The following is a 27,763-nucleotide window of genomic DNA, read 5'->3' on the forward strand; positions in this document are numbered from 1 at the left end:
AGGTAGACTCCTGAATCCAAAGCGTTGGACCAGGGCTGCCTAACATATAGATATAGAGTGCTTGTTGCTGACCATGAGCAATCCAGGCAGAGAGTTATAGCAGCAAAGCTTTAAGGATTACAGGGTAAGAGGGGACAACTCTTCACCAATCTGAATTCCACTCCAGAAAGTAAACACATTACCAGAAGTACTCAAAGGGCTTGTCCGTGCAAACTACAGAGTGTGAAGTGCATTGTATACTGTGTTGTGATCTAACTGCCCCATCTCGATGCTGCTAAAAGGTATCTAGTTTGCATTAACATGGCCTCCTTCAAACAGGTAATGTGAACTAGGCACCTTTCAGTTCGTGCCAGCAGTTTCCACACAGTGCAGTTAGATCACAAAACTTTGGTGCACTGGGCAATTCACACCATCGTACTCTGCACTGTGGCACAACGCAGACACAACAAAAGAGTGATACTTGTCTTATGCTCTGCATGCTTCCAAATACATTCAGTAGCCAAGACTCTTGTTTGTTGTCAAAAATATTTAGCTGGGCTCCTAATGTGATTCTAATTCAACTACCACTGAAAGCTATCAATCAAATTTATTGGCTTATTTAGCTTTTGGATACTGGGCTGTTTTTCATGGAAGAATGCAGGTCCATGGACAGCAAGTCCAGGCCCCATGGCAAAACAATCCAGTCTGCCTTTTCCGCCCATGGTGCCACCCACAATCCACTCCTGTTCACCACTACATTCCCACTTTCAACACCACTTGGTCCTCCTCCTCTCTTCCACACTGCCCCTTCCCCCGGGAGGCAAGTGACAGCCCGCACGGGGGGGGGAGGAGAGGAAAGGAGCAACACAGCGTGCCTCAGGGCTGGGCGAGGTGTGTGGTGGAGCACAGGCGGAGCTGCGGGCAGAAGAGGCCTGGGCCCTTTTAAATTGACAGATCCCTGGGCAATTGCCCCCTTTACTTCCCACTCCCCAGTGGCGGGCCTGGAAGAATGAACAAAGAATTTGCAAGTGCAACCCCACATACGAGAAATATGCAGCTACCACATATCCCTATTTTGTTTGTATACAGTAGTCAAGATGGAGTACTGTTTTCTTCTGATAGTATTATGTTTCATGGGCAGTCACGTTAGATTTACTTTCCTCCTCATTAACTATCCTTACAATTGTAAAAAGCAGACAAAGTGTTACAAAACAAGTTTAAAATTAACGAAGCACTACAGGTTATATAAAACAAGAGTAACCACACAGAGGAGGAAAATTTTTCTACATATAGGAAGAACAACTCAAGCTTACTAACAAAATTACTAATCTTTATCTAAACTTATTTTATAGGATATTTTCTCACTAGTTCTCCGACACTGTTGATTGGGGTTTTTTTTCAGATCTCTTGATGAATTTCCATAGCTCAGTCTTGAGAGTCTTGCAAGGAGGTGGTGGGATAAGGCAGTTCTCAATCAGGGGTATGTAGAGGTCTTCTGGGGGGTACATTAACTCATCTAGATATGTGCCTAGTTTTACAACAGGCTACATAAAAAGCACTAGCAAAGTCAATACAAACTAAAATTTCACACTGACAATGACTTGTTTATACTGCTCTGTATACTACACAGTAAAATGTAAGTATAATATTTATATTCCAATTGATTTATTTATAATTGTATGGTAAAAAAGATAGTAAATCATTCTTCAGTAATAGCATGCTCTGGAGACTTATTTTTATGTCCGATTTTGTAAGCAAGTAGTTTTTAAGTAAGGTGAAACTTGGGGGCATGCAAAACAAATCTGACTCTTGAAAGTAGTCCGGAACAGTTGAGAGCCACTGGGATACGAGACTCAAACCTCTTCAGATAAGCATCATGGCCTAGCTTTACTCTATTCATACCATAGCAACCAAACATTTTGGTGTGGATTCCACCTCCACACTGGTTCCTAATTCAAGTAGAAGCCAAAAGGCAATTAAAGAACTGAATTCTATCCATGAATTCTGGCATGAAGATCCCAGATCCTACATCAGCTTTACCATTCTTGTACCACACTGTTGCTATTTTCAAGAAAGAACATGAAGGGAGATTCTCCTGAAAAACCTATATGCCAAAAAGTCCCATGTACTGAAGAGACCAGCTGGACAGCCAACGTTTTTAAAAGGTCTCTTAGCCATCAATATTTAAGATGGCAACACAAGAAATTTTGAAAAGGAATATGGACTTCTGGAAACAGAGCTGGAATTAGCTTTAGTTTCTTATAGGTAACACATTATTCAACGAAGGCTACTTCCTTTTCAGCTATCTTAAGCCTTCGGCAGTTTATTTGACTAAATGCCTAACAAAAGCTCTGTATAGTCTCAGGTTTTCATACTTTTTTTGGCATTCAGGTGATGGAATGGTGGGGTAGGATAACAGTAAAGGCAATTAAGAGGTTTTTCTTTTAATTCCATTAGTTCAAAGCACAATTTATCATCCAAATATTTTGCTTCGTGCTAGATATCTTGATCCTGATATTTGAGGAGAATGAGATGAGCCTACCTCTTCTTTTTGGTAACAAACTGAATGCATGGTTTAAAGCATCCACCTGTTCTGGTAACAGCATGCCTCCAGCAATACAGATGTAAAAAGAGAAATAATGGTATCTGTCAGTGGTGCCGTACCCCCTGTATTAACCAAGTACCTTTCCAGTCTGATGGTTGGAGAAATGCTTCTCTGGACCACTTGAGGGAAGAATGATGTAATCTGTGAAAACTTTCCATAATCGATTGAATCTTCTGGTTCATCTTGCTTTTGATGAGACTACATATTTCCAGACACAAAAACGCTTTCCTATCATGAAACCATTGCACTAGCACAACTAATCCAGACTGATTCTGCTACAGTTTGCTATAAAAAGGAGACCATACTCTCAACATTTCCTTCCTTTGTGCAATTATATTTCAATTTAAGTAACATAGCCAACTCAAACTGCTGCAGAGTGTTAAAGGACACTATCCACCTGAAATCTAGTCAATTATGAGTTAATAGCAGTTTTAAATTCTATACTTGTCCTCAAGTCCTCACCCAAGTTTTTGCTATCCTACAATCAATCACTTTCTTATTGTATATATTTTTCTCTCCTGCTGCTTCATAAAAGATCCACACAAAGGGGTGCAGCAGGCTTTGAAATAGATAGATACACAAAGCAAACCGAAGAAAGATTCTCTCTAATCTCAGTTATAGCTAGTTTAAGTGTCATTTGTAACTGTAGTAGGAACAGTTTTCAGAGATAGCCAATTTAAAAATAATTTATATCCTTTAAGCAGAGAACAAGAGAGACAGAAAAAAGTTGTGTTAACTCCCTTTAGTAGGTTCTGTTTAACACTTTCCTGAACTCCAATTTCCCCCCCCTTAAGTATCTACTGCAGTCAAGCACTAATTAAATGGCTTCTCTCCTTTCTGGCCACTCCACCTAAGCCCTTTGGGTTGAGGAGCATCTGCATCAATATTTTAGCAAAGTGACCTGGAAATAAGAACCCGAAGCAAAAAAACTTTGCATTTATGTAATTTGTTACCTTCCAGCACTAAAATGTTAGAATAGATATTTCATCAACTTGTAAAAAAAGCGAGTAAACTGGTCTTGCATGTATCATCTCTGAGGGTGAGACACTGCTTGATTTAATTCCTGTTTAGTTTGTAGACCTTAAGCTGCAAGTTTATTTTTGTTTCTTAAGTAACCAACTCTGATCTTCTATGTCTACCACTTATTTAAAATCTGTCTTTCTACAGTTAATAAATCTTTTATATTTTACCTAAAAGTGTGTTTTCGTTGAAGTGATCGGGAAAGCTGTTCAGGTTAGAAAGGCTGGTGAATGAAGGCTTTGATTTAAGTCAATGCACCCCAACACTACCAGAGTGCAAATCTCAGGTGATATCCATGCAATAGTTTGAACCTTAAGTGTCTGCAAAAAGCTCCCTCACCCCCAAGAGGCCTCTGCACATTCCCATTCTTGAGTTGTGCCAGCACTGCAGCTTGGACCCAGGAAGCCCTCAAGTAGCAGTACCCATCAGAGTACTCAGATGGCCCCTCCTCTTCCCTCTTGATTCCAGATGTCTGGAGGAGAAGGCTATAAACTACGTGACATACTGACTGCTTCTGTTCCTTTCAATCGCGGTACCAAACGGACCAGGAATTTTGTGGGGACTTTTGACTTGATTGGTTGGAAAAAAATCATCCGCAGTGCTGCCCTCAATCTAGTCATCTGGAAAACAAAAGAAAAATCAAGAACTAAGGATCTTTGTGCCCTGACAGGATGGCCTTGGTTCCAATATGCTAGAATTAAAGACAAAAAAAACAGGAATCAAGAGGAGGGCCTTTTGCCCTACCTTTTTTTTCCTGCTTCGGATGCACACGTGCATTGTTTGGGCTGCTTGGGGGAAAGGCATTTCTCCTCTAAGTGCAGCACCTTCACCCTTAGGACCAAAAAGAAGAGTCAGAATTGCCCCCAACAATGCTATTATAGGAAGCATCAGTGGCTAAATCTTCCTGTGCTGAAGCACAGGTATCTTAAGTGCTGGGAGACCAGCCTCAGTTTGATCCTGAAAGCACTTAAAAGCCCAGCAAAGATCTAGCTCAGACTATTGCCTCCTTGACTGGAGCCAAATCTAAGGTGCTGGTTAAGATAATTTTGCAGAGATTGGATCCATCTAAGCATAAGAAGGTGTCTACTGAAAAAGCCAGTCCTCAAGAACATACCACTAAGGATCCACTACTTCTGGTTCCACGCACAGAAGTGTACTAGTTATGCTGCGGTCTCAGATGCCCAAGCCAAAGCAAAGGGTGACATTGCAAACCAACCCATATTACAGAAAGGAGCATAAACTCTGGCAAGTCAAGTGTAAGAGTATAATTAGGCAGGCCAAAGAAGAATTTGAAGAGGATATAGCAAAAGACATAAAAATTAACAGCTGAAGTTTTTTTAAGTATATCAGTGGGACACTAGACGATTGAGCACTTAAGGAAGACATGGCCATTGCAGAGAAATTAAATGAAATCTTTCCATCCGTCTTCACTGCAGAGAGTCCCACATGTGAGTCATTCTTTTTAGGTGAAAAATCTGAGGAACTGTCCCAGATTGAGATGTCAATAGAGATGGTTTTGGAACTAATTAATAAATGTAATAGTAATAAGTCATCAGGACCAGATGGTATTCACCCAAAAATTCTGAAGGAACTCAAATATGAAACGGCAGAACTACTAACTTGAGTATGTAACCTATCACTTAAATCAGCTGTTCTATCAGATGACTGGAGGATAACTCATGTGATGCCTGTGACCCATCCGTGTCTAGGGTAGCCACCTGAAAATGCCACAGTCAGAGCAGGCTGCAAAAGGAAAGCAGATTCTCCCAAACTAGTAGCTAACACTACAGTAAATTCACCAACCAGTCAAAAAACAGTGCTTCTCATCCCCCACACTGGTTATCAAGAAGCTAAAAACAAGAAGCTATACAGTTCCCCTTATTGCATTTCAGTTTCAGGCTCCCACTCAGCCCCAAGGTCCAGTAAAGGTATAAGTTATTAAAATGCTATTCCCTTTACCAAAAAGATTCTCCTGATCCCCAAAGAGTCAGCCACATTGCCAGATCAATACAAGTTTGGATCTTATCCAAAATATCACACTGCTGGCCAATCCTTTAGTAACTAAAACTAAAGGTTTATTATAAAAGGAAAGAAACAAACAAGGTGAGAGATGTTATATGATTAAAGCAATTAGATATGTATAAATGAATTGAAAGTCCATATACATCAGGTTCTCAGTACAACTGTCAAGTTTGCAGGCTTGTTTGTATAGTCCCTTGTACTTGGATGGGTCTCAGTCGTCCTTTGTTTCACAGCTTCGGGTGCAGATGAGTTAATCCAGAGGTAGGAAGCAGGAATGAAGACTACATGGGATGGAGCAGCTGCTTTTTATGTCCCTTTGCCATGCGGCTTGTGGAAATTCACAGAAATAAGATGGAGTCCCGGGTCACTTGGGCAAATCCCGGTGACTCAAAGTGTAGCCTCTGGGTTCTTTCCCTCAGCTCATTGTATCCCTGAGTTCCCTTAATGGGCCATTAAGCAGGCTTATTGCTACCGCCATCCTATCTGGGGTGTCTCCCAGAAACACAGCACAAGTTGAAATATAGATATATCAAACATATCCATAACTTCCAATATAGATATGACACATACACAAACAATATGATCATACTTGGCAAATTATAACCTTTCTAATGGTACCTAACATGCCTATCCCCTACAAATTATTGTAATTTTGCAATATTGATGTTAAAATGTTATAATAAATGATCCCCCTAATCCAGACAGCATCACAACGCCAATTTTTAAAAACTGCTCCACAGGCAATTACAGACCAGCAAATCTAACCTCTGTACTAGGCAAATTGGTTGAAACTATAGTAAAGAACAGAATTATCAGAAACACAGATGAACACAGCACATTGGGGGAAAAGTCAACACTGCTTTTTCAAAGGGAAATCATGACTCACCAATTATAATTCTTTGAGGGGGTCAAACAAATGTGGACAAGGATGATACAGTGGATGTAGTGTACTTAGATTTTCAGAAAGCCTGACAATTTTCCTCAAAGGCTCTTAAACAATGCAAGAAGTCATAGGATAAGGAGAAAGTTCCTCTCGTGGATCAGTAACTGGTTAAAACATAGGAAAGAGTAGGAACAAATGGTCAGTTTTCACAGCAGAGACAGAATCTGTACTGGGACCAGTGCTGGTCAACATATTCATAAAGGATCTGGACAACAGGGTAATCAGTGAAGTGGCCAAGTTTGTAGATGATACAAAATTACTCAAGATAGTTAAATCCAAAGCAGACTGAAGGGTTACAAAGGAATTTCACAAAACTGGGAGACTGGGCAAGAAAATGGAAGATGAAATTCAATGCACATTAGAAAAAATATTCCCAATTATTCATAGAAAATGATGGGGTCTAAATTATCTGTTACTACTCAGAAAAGATCTTGGAGTAATTGTGGATAGTTCTCTGATAATATTCTGTTAGCTTTTTTGATGGCAGCTGCACATTGAGCAGATGTTGTCAGGAACCACTAGGAAAGGGATAGGATCAAACAGAAAATACAATGCCACCAGATAAATCCATTGTACACCCACACTTTGAATACTGCATGCATTTCTGATCACCCTATTTCAAAAGAGATATTAGAATTGGAAAAGGTACAGAGAAGGGCAACAAAAATTATTAGGGGTAGGAACAGCTTCTATATGAGAAGAGATTTAAAGGACTGGGACAGTTCAACTTGGAAAAGAGAGGACATGGGGGGATATGAAAGACATCTATAAAATCATGAATGGTATGGAGAAAGTGAATAGGGAACTATTATTCATGTAAGGCAAGAACAAGGGGTCACACAATGACGTTAATAGGCAGTAGGTTTAAAAAAAACATAAAGAAGTACTTCTACACACAAATCACCCTGTGGAACTTGTTCCCAGGAGATGTTGTGAAGACCAAAAGTATAACTGGGTTAAAAAAAGAATTAGGTAAGTTCATGAAGAATAGGTCCATCAATGGCTATTAGCTAAGATGGTCAGGGACACAACAGCATGCCCTGGGTGTCTCTAAAGCTCTGACTGCTGGAAGCTGGGACTGGACAACAGAGGATGGATCATTCAATAAATTGCCCTGTTCTGTTCACTCCCTCTGAAGCATCTGGAATTGGCCACTGTTGGAAGATAGGATACTGAGCTAGATGGACCACTGATCTGACCCACAAGGGTTATTCTTGTGTTCTTAATCCATACTGGAATACTTACTCCACTTGAAATCCTTGAGACATTTCATATTGTTCTCAGCTCACCAAACAAAAGTCTATTTATCCATGTTATAGTAAACAGATCCTTGAAGAGGATAACAAAGGTCTCTCCCCTCCAATTACAGTACCCACATCTATATAGACCTTCAATCTAGTACAGTCAGCTCATTAAATCCTTATTTATACCAGTAGTTCTCAACCCAGGGCCCACTGCAGCCCAATCAGCACACAGCTGTGGCCCATATGACATTCTCAGGGCCATACAGGTAACATATAGTGTGGATGCGGCCCACGTAACACAGAAAGCTCATATGCAACTCACAACGGTAAATAGGTTGCAAACCACTGCTTTATACCCGTAATAGAATGTTCCCTGTTTCATCCCTCAGTTAAGTCACCCTTTACATGTCCCCTTTCATAACTTCACCCTCCAAATGTTAGGAGCCAAAAGAGGGAGAGACTAGGGGGCACAAGAGTGCTCCAAGAAGCACTGCTATTAAAAAGATTCCAGGGAATGTGCAGAAGTCATCCTGAAGAACTCTGTTTACAGGTGACTAACCTTTTATACTGACCAGAAAACATTTACTGACAAGTCCCTTTTTCCCCCCCATTGCCCTGTGTCTTGGGAACCTCTTGACCAAATTATTCCAAATCTGCATCACTATTCCTGTCCCAAACTTTGATAAGGCCTAACCAATTTTCCAAACAATGTGAATGTGTGTGAGAAGTTTTAGAGTACTAAGGAAAGAGTCACCTTTTCAATCGTAGCTTATCTCAACCATAACTATGATGGACCTAGAGCTCATATCCAATAGGATCAATAAAATAGCTGCTGACCTGTAACTCACCAAAACATTCATTAGCAAAAAAAAAAAAAAAAAAAAATCTATTCTTGCCCAGATTAGGAAAATGAAGTAATTCATTTTTTCATTTAAGACAGCAATTTCTATTTTGTAAGTTGTCCCATCTCCTGAGCAAAAGACCTCATGAATTGCTAACGTTAATTTATCATTACTCCAGCAAAAGGCAGCCCCAACTTCCAGTCAACTTCTATGACTTAAGCTTCAAAGTGAGATAGCTACCAGAACAAAGAGCACTTCAATCTCAGAGCCACAACAGAAGAGGTTTTGAGCTTTTGAGAAATGCTGACAATGCTTCCCCTTTCATTCCCCCGCAAAAAGAAAAATATCCCCCACTTAAAAGTGTCCTATCTTGCAGAGATGGGGTTTGGAAAAAAAAAAAAAAAAAGGGAGGAAAATCCCATTTTCTGTTTAGAGCAGGGCTCGACAAATTTGCTTTGTATCTAGATGTATCTCAGATGCGCTGCCAGAGATGAGCAGTAATTGGAATGCGGTTTTGCTAATTTGTTGCTTGATAACTTCTATCTGAAACTCTCAATTCATATTTGTATTGTTTTGTGTCAAGGAGGAGAAAGCATGGGTGAACTTGGCCTTCGGGCAGTTTATTATCCTCTCTCTAATTTTATCTTCCATTTCCCCGTATTCTGAAAGTCAGATACTTGAATCTTTGCATTTTCATAATTGTCTGCCCATCTAGTTTCAAGGATAATTCTCCAGGTGTTCATTTAAGGGCTGGTGGGCCAGCTGTGGCAGCCCCCCACCACTTGGGCCCAGCAGAGTGCCCTGACAAGAGCACAGCAGCCGCTCTCCCCGCCCTTTCCCCCCACCCCTCTCCTACAAAGTGGGCCCAGCGGGGTGCCCTGGCTCAGCAGCCGCTCTCCCCTCCCGACCCTGCCCCTTCCCCCCACCCCTCTCCCACAAAGTGGGCGCAGCAGCGGGGCACCCTGGCTGGAGCGCGGCAGCCGCAGCGCTCCTCCCTCCTGGCCCCGCCACATGGATGCAGTGGCGCCCTGGCCAGAGTGCAGTAGCCACTCCCCCTGGGACTCAGTCCTTCACTGGGAGAAATACTAGGCGCCAGAATTAAACTCCTAGGCGCCCAGGGTTTGTCGAACCCTGGTTTAGAGATTTGTTTTTTTATTAAACTATTCATAATAAATTGATATCCAAAACAAGCAGATGGCAACCTTTATACTAAAATTAGTATATCCCACCACGATTTCTTGTTTCTGTGCATCTTTCGTCCCTCTTGTCCTTTTCTTTCTGGTATAGTTAGATTCCCCATCATTCCTTCACGTCTCATCCTAAAATAAGAAGTCATCCCACCTGACAGAGTTCCTGCCTCTGAGGAGGTCTTAACATCTCCTTCCAAAGCCTGTCAACACTTCTGCTTTGCTCAGCAGGTCAGCCTCAGCTGATCACAACACGAGAGCTCTTTCCCTCACAAACCAAATGTGCCATTTTCATTGTTGCTACCCCTTGCTGACCAAGGGAAGAAGGAACTGAATTTGATTACAAACTTCTGAATTCTGCCTGGACATAGTGCCATTTCCTCATTTCTTTCCTTCCATTCCCTTCCTCCCTTCTATGTTCTTCTCTCATGTCCAATAGGATCATGAAAGGGATACAGTCAGTTTTACAGTTATTCATAATAAGTGTCTTGTACAACAGCCAGCTGCAGACATCTGTGGCTACAAGGGGTAAGAACAACTTTTTTTAAAAACAGCCTCACCAGCATTTTACAGCATTCTCAATCAACCAAGGACTGTGCCTAAGGCTTCACTATTCCTGTACAAGAAGCATGAAACTGAAATTATCTTTGCCTTTTAACAACTGTCAGGCTTCTGCTAACTCAGCTGGGCAAGAACTATGAGCTGCAGTTTGCCATCAAGTACTCCCACACTGTCCCCACTAACTTCAGTGGAAATTGCACACAAGTTTTTGGGTTTTCGAGGGCACAATTCTCCTATAGAAGAAGAAACAAGCCAACATGAATTTTGTGATTTTGGACTAAATTTAAGTCCCTGGAAAATCTCAGTATCTACTCACCAAACTACCAGCGTGTATACAACTATCTCTCTATGCTGCATATTTATACTCAATGTGAAAAATATGCTGACATTACACACGAAGTAGAACAACAATAAGAGTATTACTAAAGTCTATGCAGATTCATTGCTCTTTCCCAGTCCTGTCTCTTTTCTTTAATGCTTTGCATAAGGAACAGTTCCTTTGAAAAGATTTGTTTTCAGATATGGTAGCATTTGCCGGAGAAGCTTCCCCAAACGAGCAAAGCTGTACCCAGTGATACTCAACTGGCAGCCCACAGGCCAAATGTGGTCCGCCAAGGCTTCCTTCGTAGCCTGCCAGCTCACCTTAAAAAAAATATTTATAATTAAATTCATGAACAGTGATGTGCTGCCTATCTATCTTAGTAAGTAAACTTACTGGTAGTGCTTAATTTGTAATGAAAGAGGTACTAGAGCTCAGCGCCAGCAAGCATGGACACAAATTAAACACTAGCTGACCGGCTGAAGAGCAGCAGCTGCTGGCTGGGAGCAGAGGTGCCATGGCTCTGAATTGCCAATCCTGGAAGTGCCAGTGCTCAGGCCCAGCAAGCCCCGGCACAAATTGGGCACTGCTTACTGCATCTTAAGTTCTTGCAATAGCATCAGCTATAATTGAGCTAGGACACCACCCATTTTTTCATTAGTGATGGAAATGAAGCCAAAACTAAATGAGAGTGGGAGTAAATGTCGCAAAGTCAACAGCAAAAACCAAGCTTTTAACCTAAACAGGACAACGGATTTTCTTTTTATTATGCCACCTCATTTAAACACAAAACATTTGCGTTTAATATGCCAAACCACCGTATCAGTCTGTAAGGTCATCAACAAGAGTTGCCACTTTGAATCAAAACACAACAACTACAATGTGGCCTATCCTCCTGGCAGTGTTTCAAGACATGACAAAATTAAAAATCTGAAGTCTTTGCATCATACTTCAAATGTCATTCCCACAACATCAGCAACTGTCCAGGAAAAAGCAACAGGAGCTTTTCTTTGGAAATGTTAGTACTAGCTAAAAGGAAAAAGCCATTCCTGGATGCTGAGCTTGTGAAGGAGTGCACATTGGAAATGCTGGAGGAGCTTTCTGCCAGAGATAAAAACTAAGATGATATTGTGAATCATGTCAAGCAACTTCCACAGCAGTGCAAAGATTGGAGGTAATTTACAAAGATTGTTTGTTAGCACTGCTTTCCAATTTAAAAACGCCAAATACATGTCTCTTGCGGTGGATGAGTCAAGCGATTTAAGTGACACTGCCCAGCTATTGCTTTGTTGGATTTTACGGTGAAATTTTCAAGGAAGAATTTTTGTTCTTAGTACCATTAGAAAACTATGCCACATGAAAGATCATTTTTGAAAAGGTAAAAGACTTTTTTGAAAAAAGTGGTTTAGATCTGCAGAAAGCAAACTTGCTTGTTACAGATGGAGATCCCTCCAAAACAAGGAAAAGAGCTTTGTTTCACATTTGGCAGTGATACACCCTTCATGCATAGAACCATAGAAGTGCAGAACTGGAGGGACTTCGAGAGGTCTTCTAGTCCAGTCCCCTGCACTCAAGGCAGGGTAAGTATTATCTAAACTTGTATTTCTCAACTTTTTGATACCAGGGACTGGCTTGCTACCTTCTAAGCTGTGTGTAAGCTGCGTCAGGGAGATCTCAGGGACCAGCACCAGTCCATGGACTGGTTGTTGAGAAATACTCAACTAGACCATCCCTGATAGGTGTTTATCTAACCTGCTGTTAATCGCCAATGATGGAAAATGCCACAACCTCCCTCAGCAATTTATTCCAATGCTCAGCTACCTTGACAGAAAGTTTTTTCTAATGTCTGTCCCAAACTGCCCTGGCTGCAGTTTAAGCCCATTGCGTCTTGGCCTATCCTCAGAAGTTGAGAGAACAAATTTTTGTCCGTCCTCCTTGTAACAACCTTTTATGTACTTAAAAACTGTTATGTCCTCTCCCCTCAGTCTTCTTCTCCAGATTAAACAACCCCAATTTTTCAATCTTCCCTCACACGTCATCTTCTCTACTCCTTTAATCATTTTTGTTGCTCTTCTCTGGAGAAAGCCCAATTTGTCCACATCTCTTCTGAAACGTGGCGCCCAGAACTGGACACAATACTCCAGTTGAGGCCTAATCAGCACACAGTACAGTGGAAGAATTACATCTTGTGTCTTGCTTAGCAGAAGTCTTGTAATACATCCCAGAATGATGTTTGCTTTTTTGCAAGTGTTATACTGTTGACTCATGTTTAGCTTGTGATCCACTATGATCTCCAGATGCTTTCCACATTACCCCTTCCAAGGCAGTCATTTCCCATTTTGTATGTGTGCAACTGATTGTTCCTTCTTAAGTGGAGTACTTTGCATTTGTTCTTATTGAATTTCATCTTGTTTACTTCAGACCATTTCTCCAGTTTGCCCAGATCATTTTGGATTTTAATCCTATCCTCCAAAGCACTTGCAACCCCTCCCACGTTGGTATCATCTGCAAACTTTATAAGTGTACTCTCTATGCTGTTACCTAAATCATTGATGAAGATATTGAACAGAATCGGACCCAGACCTGATCCCTGCAGGACCACACTCAATATGCCCTTCCAGCTTGACTGTAAACTACTGATAATTACTCTCTGGGAATTGTTTTCCAACCAGTTATGTACCCACCTTTTAGTAGCACCATCTAAGTTGTATTTCCCTAATTTGTTTATGAGACGGTCATGTGAGACAGAATCAAAAGACTTAGTAAGTCAAGATATACCACATCTACCACTCCCCCCATCCATAAGCCTTGTTACCCTGTCAAAGCAAGCTATTAGGTTGGTGTGACATGATTTGTTCTTGACAAATCCATGCTGTTACCTATCACCTTATTATCTTCTAGATGTTTACAAATTGATCACAGATTTGCTCCATTATCTTTCTGGGTATTCAAGTTAAACTGACTCGTCCATAATTCCTGGGTTGTCCTTATTCGCCTTTATATAGATTAGCACTTTATTTGCCCTTTGAAGATAATTGCTAATGGCTCAGATATCTCCTCAGTCAGCTCCTTGAATATTCTAGGATGCTTTTTATCAGGCCCCAGTGGCTTCAAGACATCTAACTTATCAAGGGCTGGTCTACACTAGAGTTTTGTCAAAAGTAGTCCGCTTTTGTCAACAAAACAGTGGAGGTACACACACTGAAACGCTCCTCCCACGGATGAAACTCCCTGCTATGCAGACATAATAAAAATACCTCAACGAGAGGTATAGGGCTTATGTTGGTGTAATTAGGGCAACGCAGTGTCAGTGTTCCTTACATCCGCTATTGGCTGCCATTGTTGTCAATTTCACGGCTTCAGCTGTCCCCCTCTCCCAGGGGGCGGGGGGGAAGGAAGATGGGGAGTCCCAGGCAGCTGGACCGGGAGCGGGGCAAGAAGCCCCGGACAGCTTCCCCCGGCTCCCGGTGGGGAATGGGGATGGGGGAGACGCCCCAGGAGCCTGTGAGTTGAGAGGCCGGGCTCTCTGCTCCCCACACTGCCCCTCTTAGGTCAGTGGAAGTGCTCCTGGTGAGGACACACACCAATGACCCAAGAAGGGTCGTGTGGACATCACCCACCGCAGTAATTAATGTGGTGGTTGTAAGTCGACCTAACATAGGTCAGCTTATCTTTGCACTGTAGACAAGGCCTTAGTCATTTTTAACTTGTTCTTTCCCTATTTTAGCCTCTGATGCTACTTCATATTCACTGACATTAAGTTAAATGTCCAAATGCTACTAAACATTTTGGTGAAAATAAACAAAAAAGTAATTTACCACTTCTGCTGTTTCCACATTTTCTGTTATTGTTTCCCTCCGCCCCTCATTGAGTAATGGGCCTACCCTGTCCTTGGTCTTTTTCTAACATATTTGTAGAATGTTTTCTTGTTACCTTTTATATCTCTAGCTAGTTTAATCTCATTTTGTAATTTGGCCTTCTAATTCTGTCCCTACATACTTGTGTAATTTATTTAAATTCATTCTTTGTAATTTGACCAAGTTTCCACTTTTTGTAGGACTCATTTTTTTAGTCTAATTTCTGGACTCTTTTGTCCGCCTTCTGTGCAAATGGCCCACCTCGTCATAAAATTGTCAGACCTGCCTGTGGGTAGATCTAATTGCGTATCACTGCTGTACACTAAGCCCGGTTGATTGTCTCACTAGAAGCCAATCTGTACCTTCAGCCACCTAAATGCTTTTAAAAAAATGGCCCAAAGTGACCGAGTAGATGTTGCATCCAGTTTATAAAAAAGTTGTTTAAGCACTAGCCAGAATGTTAGCTGTCTCCCTATCTCATGAATACACGCAGCCAAAGTTACTTTAGAAACAGCATGAAGAATAAGCAATCATTTTAAAGACTAAAGGAATTTATCATTCAGACTGCACCATCTGATCAGCTTTCTTGATTTACTGTTTAGTTTTTAAATCCATATCATTTTCACCTCAACCAAGTCTCAAAGCTCCTTTTACACTAGTCTTTTCATATCTCTTCTGTTTTCAGGTATCTTTTAACTAGATTGTGCCTACCAATATTTGAAAAGGAACACTCAAGTGTCAAAAACCCCAAAACCTGGAACATGCTAATCGCCAGGCATACCACTACATGTTTTAATTTTATTTGCTATATTCTTTAAAAGACGAACAATTTAGGGCACTGAAATACTGGGACTGTCCCATATCTGTTTTCTTTGGCAAACATAGGAGGGTAGCTAAAATAACATGCTGACAACCTAAAAGCACAGCATTTTGGTTTGCATATTAATTGCTACTGTATGTATAAAATAAAGAATTCCCACCTTTCCCACCCCCACCCAAACACACAATAAAATACTTAAGATCTATTGGAAGTCAAAATTAAGATACTACAACATAGTGTACACACATATAGGCCACATCTAAGTCTTGCTGCTTCTTCCTGCACAACTTCTGAGATATAGAAATAAAGATGTGTTCATACAACTAAAACTTTTGTCTATGCCTTCCCCCATCTCGCATCTTGATTTCTGCGGCCGCCTCTTCCTCCCTTCTAGTCTTGAAGAATGCAGTTTTGCCCACTTAAATCAATTCAACATGCTGTTGCAAATATTTCCTTGGCAAGTCATTCCAATCATGTGCATCATTTCAGAAAAACTTAGACAGAGTGGGGAGGAACCAAGGTCTGGGGGGCAACTGCCCCATTTCCAACCACATCTTCCCATCTTGTCACACTCCTCTAACTATCCCTTGTCCGTTGCAAAAACAAAAGCTACCTGTCTTCATTTTTAAAGCCCTTCTTAGCTTAGTTTTCCCCATGTTTTGGATCACATATTTTAAGGCCTTCAACCCCAATGCCTCTGCTCTACCAAGGCTGCCATGTTTAATTGCCTTTTAGTCCAATTTTCCCCTTCAATACCTTCACATGCACTTTATGCATAGGAGGTGCTCCCCAGGAAAATCCACAAAGACCTTACACTATCCTCCTTCAAATTCACCTCTGTTATAACACTTACAAACAAGTGAAAGCAGTTAAGCAGCTAGTGTCCTGGGACCACTACCTATTGCTATTTGTGTAATGAGTCTCACCATTACCTTGTGCTCCTCTAGTCTGAGATGTACCATCCTTTTCCTCTCACCCCCACCCCCACAGTCTTCTTATCATATAGGCTGTAAGATTTGGGGCAGGAGCTGTCTTTATACTGCATGTACAGAGCTTAGAACAATGGTGCCCCAAATCCTACTTAGTGCCCCACCCCATAGGCACACCACAAAACAAATAATTGTAGCAATACCTTCTGATTGTTTCCTTTTCAAAAAACGTACTTCAGTGGATTGTTGGAATGAACTTGTTAAGTTAGGGAAAAGAAATCTCTGCATTTGTGATTACCCTTACAGCAAGCCAGCATGCTTATAACTGGAGAACGCTGGTGAAGAACTAAGGTTGGTATTTGACCAGTCAAACGATTGGTCACATATTTTAGAGCACTAATTTATTAGTAGGAAAAATAGTAACAAAAAAATAAGACTTTATGGTGTCTAATAAGCATATCCTTCAATAGATACTTATACCTAATTTAAAAAAAAAGATAAAAAACCCACCAAGTTACTTATTTTTAAAACTCAGAATAATGTGGAAGTTAAACAAAGTTCTAAAATATGAAAAAATTACCTTTTTAGCTGTGTTAGGTTACCATTTAAATGTGAATATTATTCAAGACTGAAGAGTTACAAAAAAGAGAAATGAAATTAAATAGAAAAACATGCCAACTAAAAAAAAAAGTTGTTTTAAAATTAAAATATGCCAGGTAGGCAGCAGACCAACTCTTTAGTCAGCTTCATGGTGTGCATCTTTTCTCTGCATGTTAAAGAGGAGGTTTAATGACTATGTTTGTCTAGTCAATTTAGACTGCAAACTCTTCAAAGCAGGGAGCAGGTCTTTAAACTTGACAAATGTGCTTTGTGAACTGCCATGTATATTGATGGCCTGGTACGCAAATAAAAACATACATTTGTTCTAGAAGAGTCCAGCCAATCAAGATGCACAACTCTCAAGCAGTTCACATTCCCCCCACAAAAAAGTTGGCATTAGCATGTAGCAGTGAGTGATCAATATATTTAGGTAGGCTTAATAATATATGGCACCACAATGCAATAAAAAAAACTGCCAACTACCTCAAGGCATTTTCACCAAAATATTTGACAATACTGGACCATGGACAAATAGGTGGTCTGAACAGCTTGTCAAGCCTAGAAGAAACTTTTCAATTTTAATCTTAAGCTGTTTTCGGAGAGTTACTTATTTGTCCTTTCAGTTCCTCTTAATTTCCATCTGCCCACCAGGTTTTTAGTTAAAAGGGAACTTGCAAATGAAGTGTGAAGAAGAATGCCCTAAATTGTGCTAAACAAACCAAATAACCAGGGTAAAAGGAAGCATTCAGTAACTAGAGGAATACATTTTTCCTAAAGTGTTCAGTTTATTATGAAATAAACCCCCACCTCTATCCCAATTATTAGGCAATTTTAGCACATATTCCAAGTACCACAGATGGTATTTTAAAATTTGTAATTCACCTTCTAAAAGCATGACATTTCCTTTGTGCTTACACAAAAATGCTGGTGCAAGATACTAAGACAAAGACATAAGATGACTCTACCATGGTGCATTCACCTCAAGTTCTCTTATTTCTTAAATTTATAGATATATCCATACAAAATGTCCCTGAATAACCTCATTACTTTTACAACTTGAAGAATGATAAAATACCTTTAAGAAAACCATCTCTTCGTACTCTTATCTGAGCATAAAACAAATTATTTGTGCTCCAAGCAAAACTACTTCAAACTGGTACAGCCTCTTAACTCTGCATATCGTTCAGAAAAAAAAGTAAAACCTTTTTCTTTTACATTTTAGATTCCAAGGCCACAAGGACGTCTGTAATCATTAGTCTGACCTCCTGTATAACAAGCCAAATAATTTCCCCAAAATAATTTCCAGGGCATATCTTCAAAAATATCTTGATTTAAAAATGGACAGCGATGGAGAATCCACCATGACCCTCGGTAAATTGTCCCAATGGTTAATTACACTCTCTGTCAAAAATTTACATTTTATTGCCAGTCTGAATTTGTCTAGCTTCAACTTCCAACCACTGGATAGTGTTGTACCTTTTTTTGCTAGATTGAAGAACCCAAATGTCTCATAATGTTCCCCATATAGATACTTACAGACTGTGATCAAGTCACCCCTTAACGTTCTCCCTGTTAAACTAAACAGATTGAGCTCCTTGAATCAATCATGATAAGGCATATTTTCTAATCTTCTAATAATTCTCAGGGCTCTTCTTTGAACCTTCTCCAATTTATCAACATCCCTTCCAATTTATCAACATCCCTTCTGAATCATGGGCATCAGAAGTTGACACATCCTGGTCAACACTATAGAGTTAGGTCGACATAAAGCAGCTCACATCGACCTAACTCTGTAAGCATCTACACTAAAATGTAGCTCCCACAGATGTAACTCGGCCACTACACCAACTTAACTCCACCTCTGTGAGAGTCGTAGTTCATAGGTTGAAGTAATTAGGTCAACGCAGGGTCAGAAGCCATCCCATAATGCACCACACTGACAATTAAATTGTTGCAAGTGCTCCTGATGGGGATGTGCACTGCTGACACAAGGAGTGTTAGTATGGACATGCAAAAATGATTTAATTACTGCAGTGGCTGTACGTTGATGTAACTTAGGTTGACTTAATTTTGTAGTCGAGACTTGCCCACAGTATTCCAACAGCAGATATACCAGTGCCAAATATAGAGGTAAAATAAACAGGGCAATCTTGAGCAGGAATAGAGAGGTTATGTATCCCAGGATTGCATTAGCTATTTTGGTCACAGTGCCATGACCCCCAAATCTTTTTCAGAATCACTGCTTCCCAGGATAGAGTCCCCCATCCTGTAAGTATGGCCTATCTTTTGTTCCTAGATGTATACATTTAGCCATATTAAAACACATATTGTTTGCTAGTGCCCAGCTTACCAAGAGATCCAAATGGATCTGAACTAGTCACCTGTTCTCTTCATTATTTACTGCTCTTCCAATTTTTGGGTCCGTGAAAGCTTTATCAGTGATGATTTTAGGTTTTATTCCAGGTCACTGATAAGAAGTGTTAAATAACATAGGGCACCAAGAAAATTTCATCCTCTTTTGGCCTATGTTCATTTTCTGATTCAATACTGGATCCTTGTTCATTTCCACTACATACATTTTGTTAACCAATAACGATTAGTTTTTACTACTATAAAGAGTACAGTCAGACCTGAAGAACAAAGTGATTTTCTTTATTTCAGCTTCACAAATCAGATAAATTTCAAAATCATGACCCCCCAGTTTCAAAATCATCTCATGGCAGAAAGTAGTCAAGTGCAAAGCAAAAGATAATAGCATTATTTTCAGATAACAAAATGATCTTAAAGAGATTATAATCAGTCAAAGGAATTCACTATAACCAAGTTCCTTCACAGCCCTGCTCCCCAACAATAAATAGCACCACATTCTACCTCTTATAAATCCAATTTGCTCCCAAGAGTTCCAAGTTTCCACAAACCCAAAGTTTTTAATCAAGGATTCAGGTTCCCGGCCAATTAACCCAGAATATGGCCCCAATATGAAGATATTCATTCTTGGCCCTGCTTCCCAATTCTTTGATTCATAACTTTCATCTACTTCTAAGTCAGTCAGTGACCCCAATAAGGATCAAAACCACTGAGTCTCCAGCATTTCCAATGAGTTTACCCACATGACCTCTTCTATCTTGCCATTTAAAACAAGCCATGTGAAACAAACGACACAAAATACTGACTGCATACAGATTGTTTATAGTGTTGTAGATGTGTTGGTTCCAGGATATTAGAGACACAAGGTGAGTGTGGTAATAGATTTTATTAGACTAAGTCCTTCTGGTGAGAAGAAAAGCTTTTGAGCTTACACAGAGCTCTTCTTCAGATCAAGAACAGCTGTATGCAAGCTCAAAAGCTTGCTTCTCACCAACAGAATTTGGTCCAATATATTCTATTACCTCACCCATCTTGTGTCTCTTATATACAAAGGTCTCCTAACAAATAGTATTTTCCTTTTCTTATAAGGTCTCTTGTCCTCATGCTTTTAGAGTTATATTTCCCAACATATATTGAACCTGTTTAACAATTTCACTTTGCACTATACAATACCCTCCCTTTTCTTATTCTGCCAACAGAAACCCTGCTCTGCACTCAAAACTTATTTGCTCGAGGGGAAGTTACATCTCTAGAATCCTTATCTGAATTTCCCAGTATTTACTGTGAAATAACTCAAGATGAGCAGTCACTTGAAGTGCTTTGCACTTCATACAGAGACACTTAACAGCTATATATATTTACAGTATCACAGCTGGATCACTAACAACACAGTGACTCCAAAGAGTAAACTCTGTCATGGGCTAGCAGTTTTATATAGTTCAGCAGAAAATGGATTTCGCCTTTACCGACTTACACATTTTGTAGTGAGTTTGGTTTTACTGAGGCCAAGAACCAAAAGCCTCTTATTGCCGCACTTCACGACAGGAGTGTTTCTTGACACAATGACACTGAACTAACAGAAAAGGTAGGGCCAGTTTAGAGGAAGAGATAGATATCAAAAATATTTTTAATATTAACTTTTTTCTTTAAGCTATAATTCTGGTGCAAAGTGAAAGACATAAGCTGAATTGTAATTTACAAGTTTATGGAATAGTCCAACTAGGATTTTTTTTTTTTTTTTTAAATAGTTTGGGGTAAAAAGGGAAGGCTGTTTGAGAAAATGAGAACTGAAAGATGACAGTCAAATGGTTTTTGAACTTGAATCACTCAATGCCCAGTCATATATTAGAGCAGAGGTCCCCAAACTGTGGGGTGCACGCCCCCTCCATGGGGGTGTGGAGAAACCTTTGAGGGGGCACAGTGGGGCCTGGGTCAGTCCCAATGGGAGCGGAGAAAGGGCACCACCCAGCCCCATTCTGCCCCCATCTCTGCTCCAGCCCTGTTCCCCACAGCTGCAGCTCCAATCCCCAGCCACAGCTCCGCACTGCAGCTTTGGCCCCGCTCCAGATTGTGGCTCCTGGGGGGGAGGGGGGGGCAGGCGCGTGGCACAGACGAGGTAAGGGGGGAGGCCACACAACCCCAAAAGTTTGGGGACCACTGTACTAGAGACTAATTTAACGTGCACACAGGAAATGAGAACTTATGCACTCAGGTTTACAAGTCACTTACTTCATGAAAGACTTAGTGCTTGTCACTTTTCTAATCAAAGTATTGAATGCGGGTTTAAAAAAAAAACAAAAAAAAACCCTCTTACCATGTCTTACAATCAATGGAAAAAGCACTCTCTCAGTATCTGACTTGCTCGATGAAGAAAATTACACTCAAACTTTTCCTAAAACTTAGTTCCATTTCATGGAAAAAAACAACTAATTTGACTGATGTCTTAGGAGGCATATGTTCCAACTCCAAGATATTTCCATTAAAAAATGTGAAATACAATTCAGTGAAGTCAAAAGAAGCTATACATGAAAAGTTTCTTAAACAACAAAACATAGGACTAGTTACTCTGAACCAGTGATGTCCAATTTGTGGCCTTTAAGAGGCAACATGAAAATGTGAATTTGATTATGAATTGAAAGCATGTTCCCTAAGACATATTCTACTATTAAAGAAGCTGAGAACAAATAACCAGTTACAGGTTCCCCAATCCTCTGCTCAACTCTATTGGAGTAGCCTGGAGGCTGCTGGCACTAGTTGGAAATAGTTCCCTACAAACCATACATTAGCTGGAGGTAGCCAAAGCATGTTATGTGCACTTCCCTGTCCTCAACATGCCCCCTATACCAGAGAGTGTGGAGAAAGACACCTAAAATTGGCTTTATAGTCCTCTGCTCAGTGTGAGGGCTGAACCTATTTTGACACCATTACTCTAAACTCTGATTCAAAGAGAAGTAACTTTCTTCCAAATACAAAAAGTTCAAGATACTCTGAATGTAAATGTAATTTTTTGTACATTGATTGAGAAATCCAGCTTATGTTAAATCCACACCACACAGAAATCCACACTAAGTCACCATAGCTATGCGGGCATAACCCTGTAATGTAGCTACAGCCTCAACTGATGAAAAAGGTGTCTCCCCCCACCCACCTTCTCCCCATTCGTATAGGAACACCACACTCCCAAGCTACAGTAGCTACACTGAAGAAAATAATTTATCAACCTAGCGGCATCTACACTGGAGTTAGGTTGGCACAGCTATGGCACTCAGGGGTCGGGATTTTTCCCCACACGCCCCTGACCAATGTAGTTTTGTCAACCTAAGTTTGTAGACATGGCCTTAGTCTTCAGGAGGGCTTGTAAAATTCACCTGAGCAAATTTCCTACTGGTGAACACTCAAAGTCTTCAGAATTTAAGACTTTTGTCTTTTATTAAATACTTCAGTGGGAGTTGTGGTGCTCAGCACCACTTGATAAAAGGCTGTATGTTTCTAGCCCTTATGGTTATACATTATAGAGATAGCTTTTCAAACATGAATGGCTGCAATGCTATCCTCTTGAGTATTCCATCTACTTCAATGTGTTCCCTTATGTTCACAGCTTTCCCAAACAGCTGGCAACTGGCCAGTTTCACTGCTGCTCTTCTGAACCATGTGGGCAGCAACAAAACTGACAAATATGTACCTATTACTCTGTTGCTGCTTGAGATGGGTACTGGCAACACTAGATCACAAAAATGGCTAGGGAAAGGACAAAGCAAATCCTACATCCCTTTCCACAGGCAGAAGACTAGTATTGGGGGAGTCAGAAGGGGAGCTCTTTCCCCTTCCAGAATAGGGGGAAGGATTCAAATGTATCAGACAACTATTGCTATTGTAGGAACCCTCCGTAGGGTCCAGGAATAAATTAATAGTTTATAATGCAGTAGCACCTAGAGGCCTCAGTCAGGGATCAGGGCCCCAGACCCCACTATGCTAGTGCACTGCACATACAAGGAAATATACATTTGCTATAGTCTAATATATTCATCCCCTTAGGTCTCTGTTACATTTATGTCTTGATTTAGTTCATCTATTTAGTTGGCAAACAGTTTTTGGCAGGGTCTGTGCCTCCATCTGTGTTTTCCATGTTACACACTTACTTCCACTAAGGTTATATGCAGCCTTTCATCTCAGTCACTGTTCCGAGACTAGCATAAGTCACTAATGACTACACATTACCATCTAACTGGTACTCTCTCCTTAAGGGAAGAATCTGTCATTTTTCTGATTTCTAATGAACAGAAGTTCAGATAAAAAGAAAATACCACTATAGTTAGACAGCTTTGTTGCCCATTTCAGGGAGGCCAAGAGTTGAATTAGCATGATTCATCACTCTGAGATAATACATTTCCATTTCTATACCTATCTTGTGGTTAGAGAATGGCAGTTTCTAAATTCATTTTAAGACATTTTTAAAAGTTACTTCAAGAAGTCCAAATTAATATTATGTGAAAATTTAAAAGATTGCCATGAGACGCAAACTAAGGCCTCAGCCTGTATTTTATATAGGATAGTCCATCTTAAGCAAATTTAGAACAAGATCTCTGCTAGAAAGTACTGTGTCAAGTCAACCTAGAGCAAAAACCAAACCTTTAGCAATATAACCTCATGTCAAAATATTATCATCCAAATCTGGATTATGCTTCACTGGTAACAAAGTTTCACTTACTCCTATTAAAACTTAATCTGCTTTGCTATTTGACAATTATAGGTGAATTCCAGCCATTAGAATCAAAGACATCTGAATGCAGATAAATCGGAGATCATAGCAACGTCAGGCCTTGTCACCTAACTTTTATACTGATCTTTCATAAAAAGAGCTGTCATAAAACAAATATGAAAATGCATAGTGAAATTGAAAAACTTTGCTAGAGAGGCAGGTGTCAACAGGCTAGAGCAGACCAAATCAGGTTCTACATACAGTTGTCAAATAGACTCATGGTCACCTTAAACAAGTCATAATCCTTCTGTGCCTCAGTTTATCCATCAATAAATGGAAACACTACTTACATACAATATAGATGCATTGGAAAAATGCTGTCAAGACTCTGAAGTGTTACTGGAGTGCAAAATAGCATTGTTAAAGTGTATGCCCCATTGTAATACCCCCTCTTGCCCCAACCTAATACTTACGGTTGACTTCCCCATCCTCCGCTACTCCCGAACCTCTCATTCTCAGGTACATGAGTCCCAGTATCAGAAAGAACAAGCATGCAGCAGTTAAGAGAAACATGGACAGGTAATGTGCACTGAAGCTCCCAGTGGTGGATACCTCCTCTCTCTTGAACTGTTGGAGAAGTTCCTCCTCAGGCTCAGAAAGGTTTTGATTATAGGTGTGTTTCAGGTAGGTGTGATTAGAGACCGTGTGGTTGGAGTGATTGATTCTAAGGGAAGAGGAGGTGGCAGCACCCAGGGGAAGGCTGTTGGTAGCTGAATAGATCCTGGGTTCAATATTAAAGCCACCAGCAGCGCCGCTGAGAACAACATGATTATTGGCTGCTTTCCTGACGGTACCCAGACAGTCACTGATTTTGCCACTGTCGATGTCTGTGGGCTGCGGCAGTACCAACAGTGGAGGGGGATTCTTGGAGGAGCTGCTGCGGTATCTGGGGATGGAAAGGCTGGAGTCCAGGTTTTCACAGTCTCCCCCCCTCGTCACCATCGCCTCCTCCTTTCTGCCCCCGTCTAGACTCCCAGCAGCAGCAGCCGCCTCTGCCCTGTCATTCATTGCGATTACACCAGCACCACCGCCCCCTCCAGCCTTTTGCTGGCCCGTCTCCATCATGCCAGCGCCGGCTGCAGCACATTTGCTAGCTGTGAACAGGGCAGCAGATCTGCTGAGGCTCCGTCTGGCCCGGTGCTGGCGGGCTGCAGGTTCTTCCTTCAATACTTGCTGCTTGGCTCTCTCCCCCTCCTCCTCCGAGTCGGAATACTCGGCTCTGCCGCCGAGGGAGGGGGGCTTGTTACCATTCACAGTCCGGTTCTTCCACTGCTGCTGCTCCTCGTGGTCTCCGTCCTCTTCCTCCTCCCCTTCCCCGCTGTCCCCAGGCTCCCGCATGGCATGAGTCTGAGCCCCCGCAGTGGCCGTGGCAGCCGGTCTCCCGGCCACCGCCCCCCACCAGGCACTGGGCTTCCTCTTGGCCGCCTCCGGGGGGGAGCTGTTCCTCTCGCGGCAGGCTCGATAGGGGACTGCGGGCCTCAGGCCGCGGAAGGGAGGTGACGCCCGCTCCCTCCGGCTGCTGCCGCCGCCGCCAGCCTGGCTCCTGGGATTGGCCTCCACATCCGACTCGTCCGAGCTGAAGCCCAGCAACACTTTGCTCTTCCGGCTCCCCCCGCCCGCGCCGCCCGGCAAATAGGGCGGGTCGGTGCTGGCCAGCCGGACCCCCAGGGCCGGAGCCGCTCTGCCGCCGCCCGGCGCTGCCTCGGCCCCCGTGTTATTGTTGTTGCTGTTCCGGGTCTTGTTGGCCCCACCGCGGGCTCCGGCCCGCTCGTCCTCCCGCAGTTTCTTCAGCTTCTTCAGGTAGACGGGCCGGGTGCTCTCGGTGACCGGCCCCGGGGAGAAGCCGAAGCGCCTCAGCTCCAAGAACAGCTCCTCATCCGTGAGCTGCGCGGCCGCCGCCATGTTCCTCTGCCCCGCCGCCGCCGCCGCGTTCCCTTCCAGTTCCCCCTACCCACGCGCCGCCTGGCCCGCGCGCCGCGCCGCTCGGAGTCTCGCTGTCCTGTCTCCTCCCTCCCCGCCGGAACTGACGCGTGCGCACTGCGCTGCGCACCAGCGGCCTAGCCCCGTCTGTCACCCTGGAAGCGCCACCCCCCGCCGGAGACGCCAGCCAGACGGGAGGGGGAGGGAGTCGGGGAAGTTGCGGGGTGCGCGCGTGCTCACTCACCACGCCTATGCACGAGGAGCATGGCCTGCAATCTGCTCCTCGTCCTTGCGCGCAGGAGTAAATGACACCCGCGTGCGCGTTGCGCGTCCGTCTGCGGGCAGCTCCGGGGCCCTCATCTGCGAGTACGCTTGGCAATGCGCCAAGCGGGCGGGGGGGCCTCCGGAGGGGACGGAGAAACAGGGGCGGTAGCGACTCCGTATTGCTGACGTCCCAGCAAGGCGGCTGTTGGCCCGGAGGAGGGAATCGCGCTGAAGGCTGGGCTCCACCTAGCAAACTTTCGGCAGACGTCTGGGTGCAGTGGCGTGGGGGGATTGCTTTACGTGTCCACCCTCACCCGCTGCCCCCTCACCGGACTTTTGCCGAAAGTTTTGCTGGGTGGAGAAAAGGAAGAGAGAGTCATGGACACAAGGAGACAAGTTTAGATTTAGGATCGGTTGCGCTATTAAACTGCAGCCCAACAGGTCTGAAATAGACTATTTTATCCACATCTATCGAAATAGGGGGAGTTCAGTCAAGGTAGGTAATTCACCTCCATGAGTCTAATGTTGATCGAGCAGTGTCTACACTGTGGGCTTGGGTGGTTTAATTTTTTCCCACATGCCTGAGTGATGTAGCTAGGTCAAGCTAAATGTTAAGTGTACGCCAGGGCTGGGAGGTAGCCCTAGGGTGCTGTCCCCTCAGCATCGCTTCCTACATTGTAGGCTCATTTCAACACAGCAGACAATTAAAGCAGGTCTGAGGCCGTTCAATTTATGCTGAAGACAGGCCAGATCCAGGTGCCTAGGTGGCTTGAAGACCTTTTATAATGATGATCAATAACTTTTGCCTCTCTTTCCTTTCCTTACTAAGTAGAGTTCACCAGGAACAGATAATCAGCCCTTTGTGCTTCTCCAGCTGAAAAGCATGGTGTATCCAGGAGTAGCCCATTGTCATTTGCAACTGCCATGGAATCTTCGGTCACCCACATTCCATCCCTACTCCTGCTGAATGAGGACCACCCACGACAACGTTTCCTTTACTATTTGAAATGTAGTAAAGAGGAACATGACTGCTGCTAGTTCCCTACTTGTCTCAGGCTACTAGTAACCCTGGCCAGCACCGTAACAGGCTGTGCCTACTAGATCACTAGAGCCTGTAATTGGGTATCGCACTGCACCTTTGGCTAATGACAGTTTAATACTGTTATGTTGCGTTAAATCACACAAACTGGTGAGGTTAACAGCTGCCTTCCATTCCAGTTAAAGAAACAGTACAGGTTTATCAGGGAGTAGGCACCCCCCATCGCCCTTTGAGGATGCGATTGCCCAGGGGAGTGAGTTAGTATGGCCCAACAGCCAAAGTCAGTATCACTGCCCCAGGGTCAGGGTGGGGTGAGCAAGTTACAGCCATGGCAGGGGTTGGCACACGTGCAGTCTGAAGCTCAGGTAGAGGGGTTACTGTCACCCCAAAGAGTGTGGCGGAAGGAGTAGGGGAACACAGGCCTATCCTTCTCCACCACATCCTAGCCCAGGGCCCTGTCCCTAACAAGGGTGGTCCCGACCCTAG

The 27,763-nt window shown here is 42.5% G+C and overlaps 1 protein-coding gene across 2 annotated transcripts in view; it reads right to left on the reverse strand.

Annotated features, from left to right (window-relative positions):
* LEMD3 (LEM domain containing 3) overlaps nucleotides 1-26,054 on the reverse strand; it is a 96,895-nt gene extending 70,841 nt beyond the window's left edge. For both annotated transcript variants that reach the window (XM_067564086.1, XM_067564085.1), the window contains exon 1: nucleotides 24,468-26,054. In XM_067564086.1, coding sequence (XP_067420187.1) covers nucleotides 24,468-25,956 — 1,489 coding nt within the window. In that variant the 5' untranslated portion in view covers nucleotides 25,957-26,054. The remainder of the gene's footprint in view (nucleotides 1-24,467) is intronic.
* Nucleotides 26,055-27,763: the final 1,709 nt, after the last annotated feature.

Source organism: Emydura macquarii, unplaced genomic scaffold (genome assembly GCF_026122565.2).
Source record: "Emydura macquarii macquarii isolate MOO-44397 ecotype Brisbane River unplaced genomic scaffold, CSIRO-AGI_Emac_v2 contig_2636, whole genome shotgun sequence".
NCBI lineage: Eukaryota > Metazoa > Chordata > Testudines > Chelidae > Emydura > Emydura macquarii.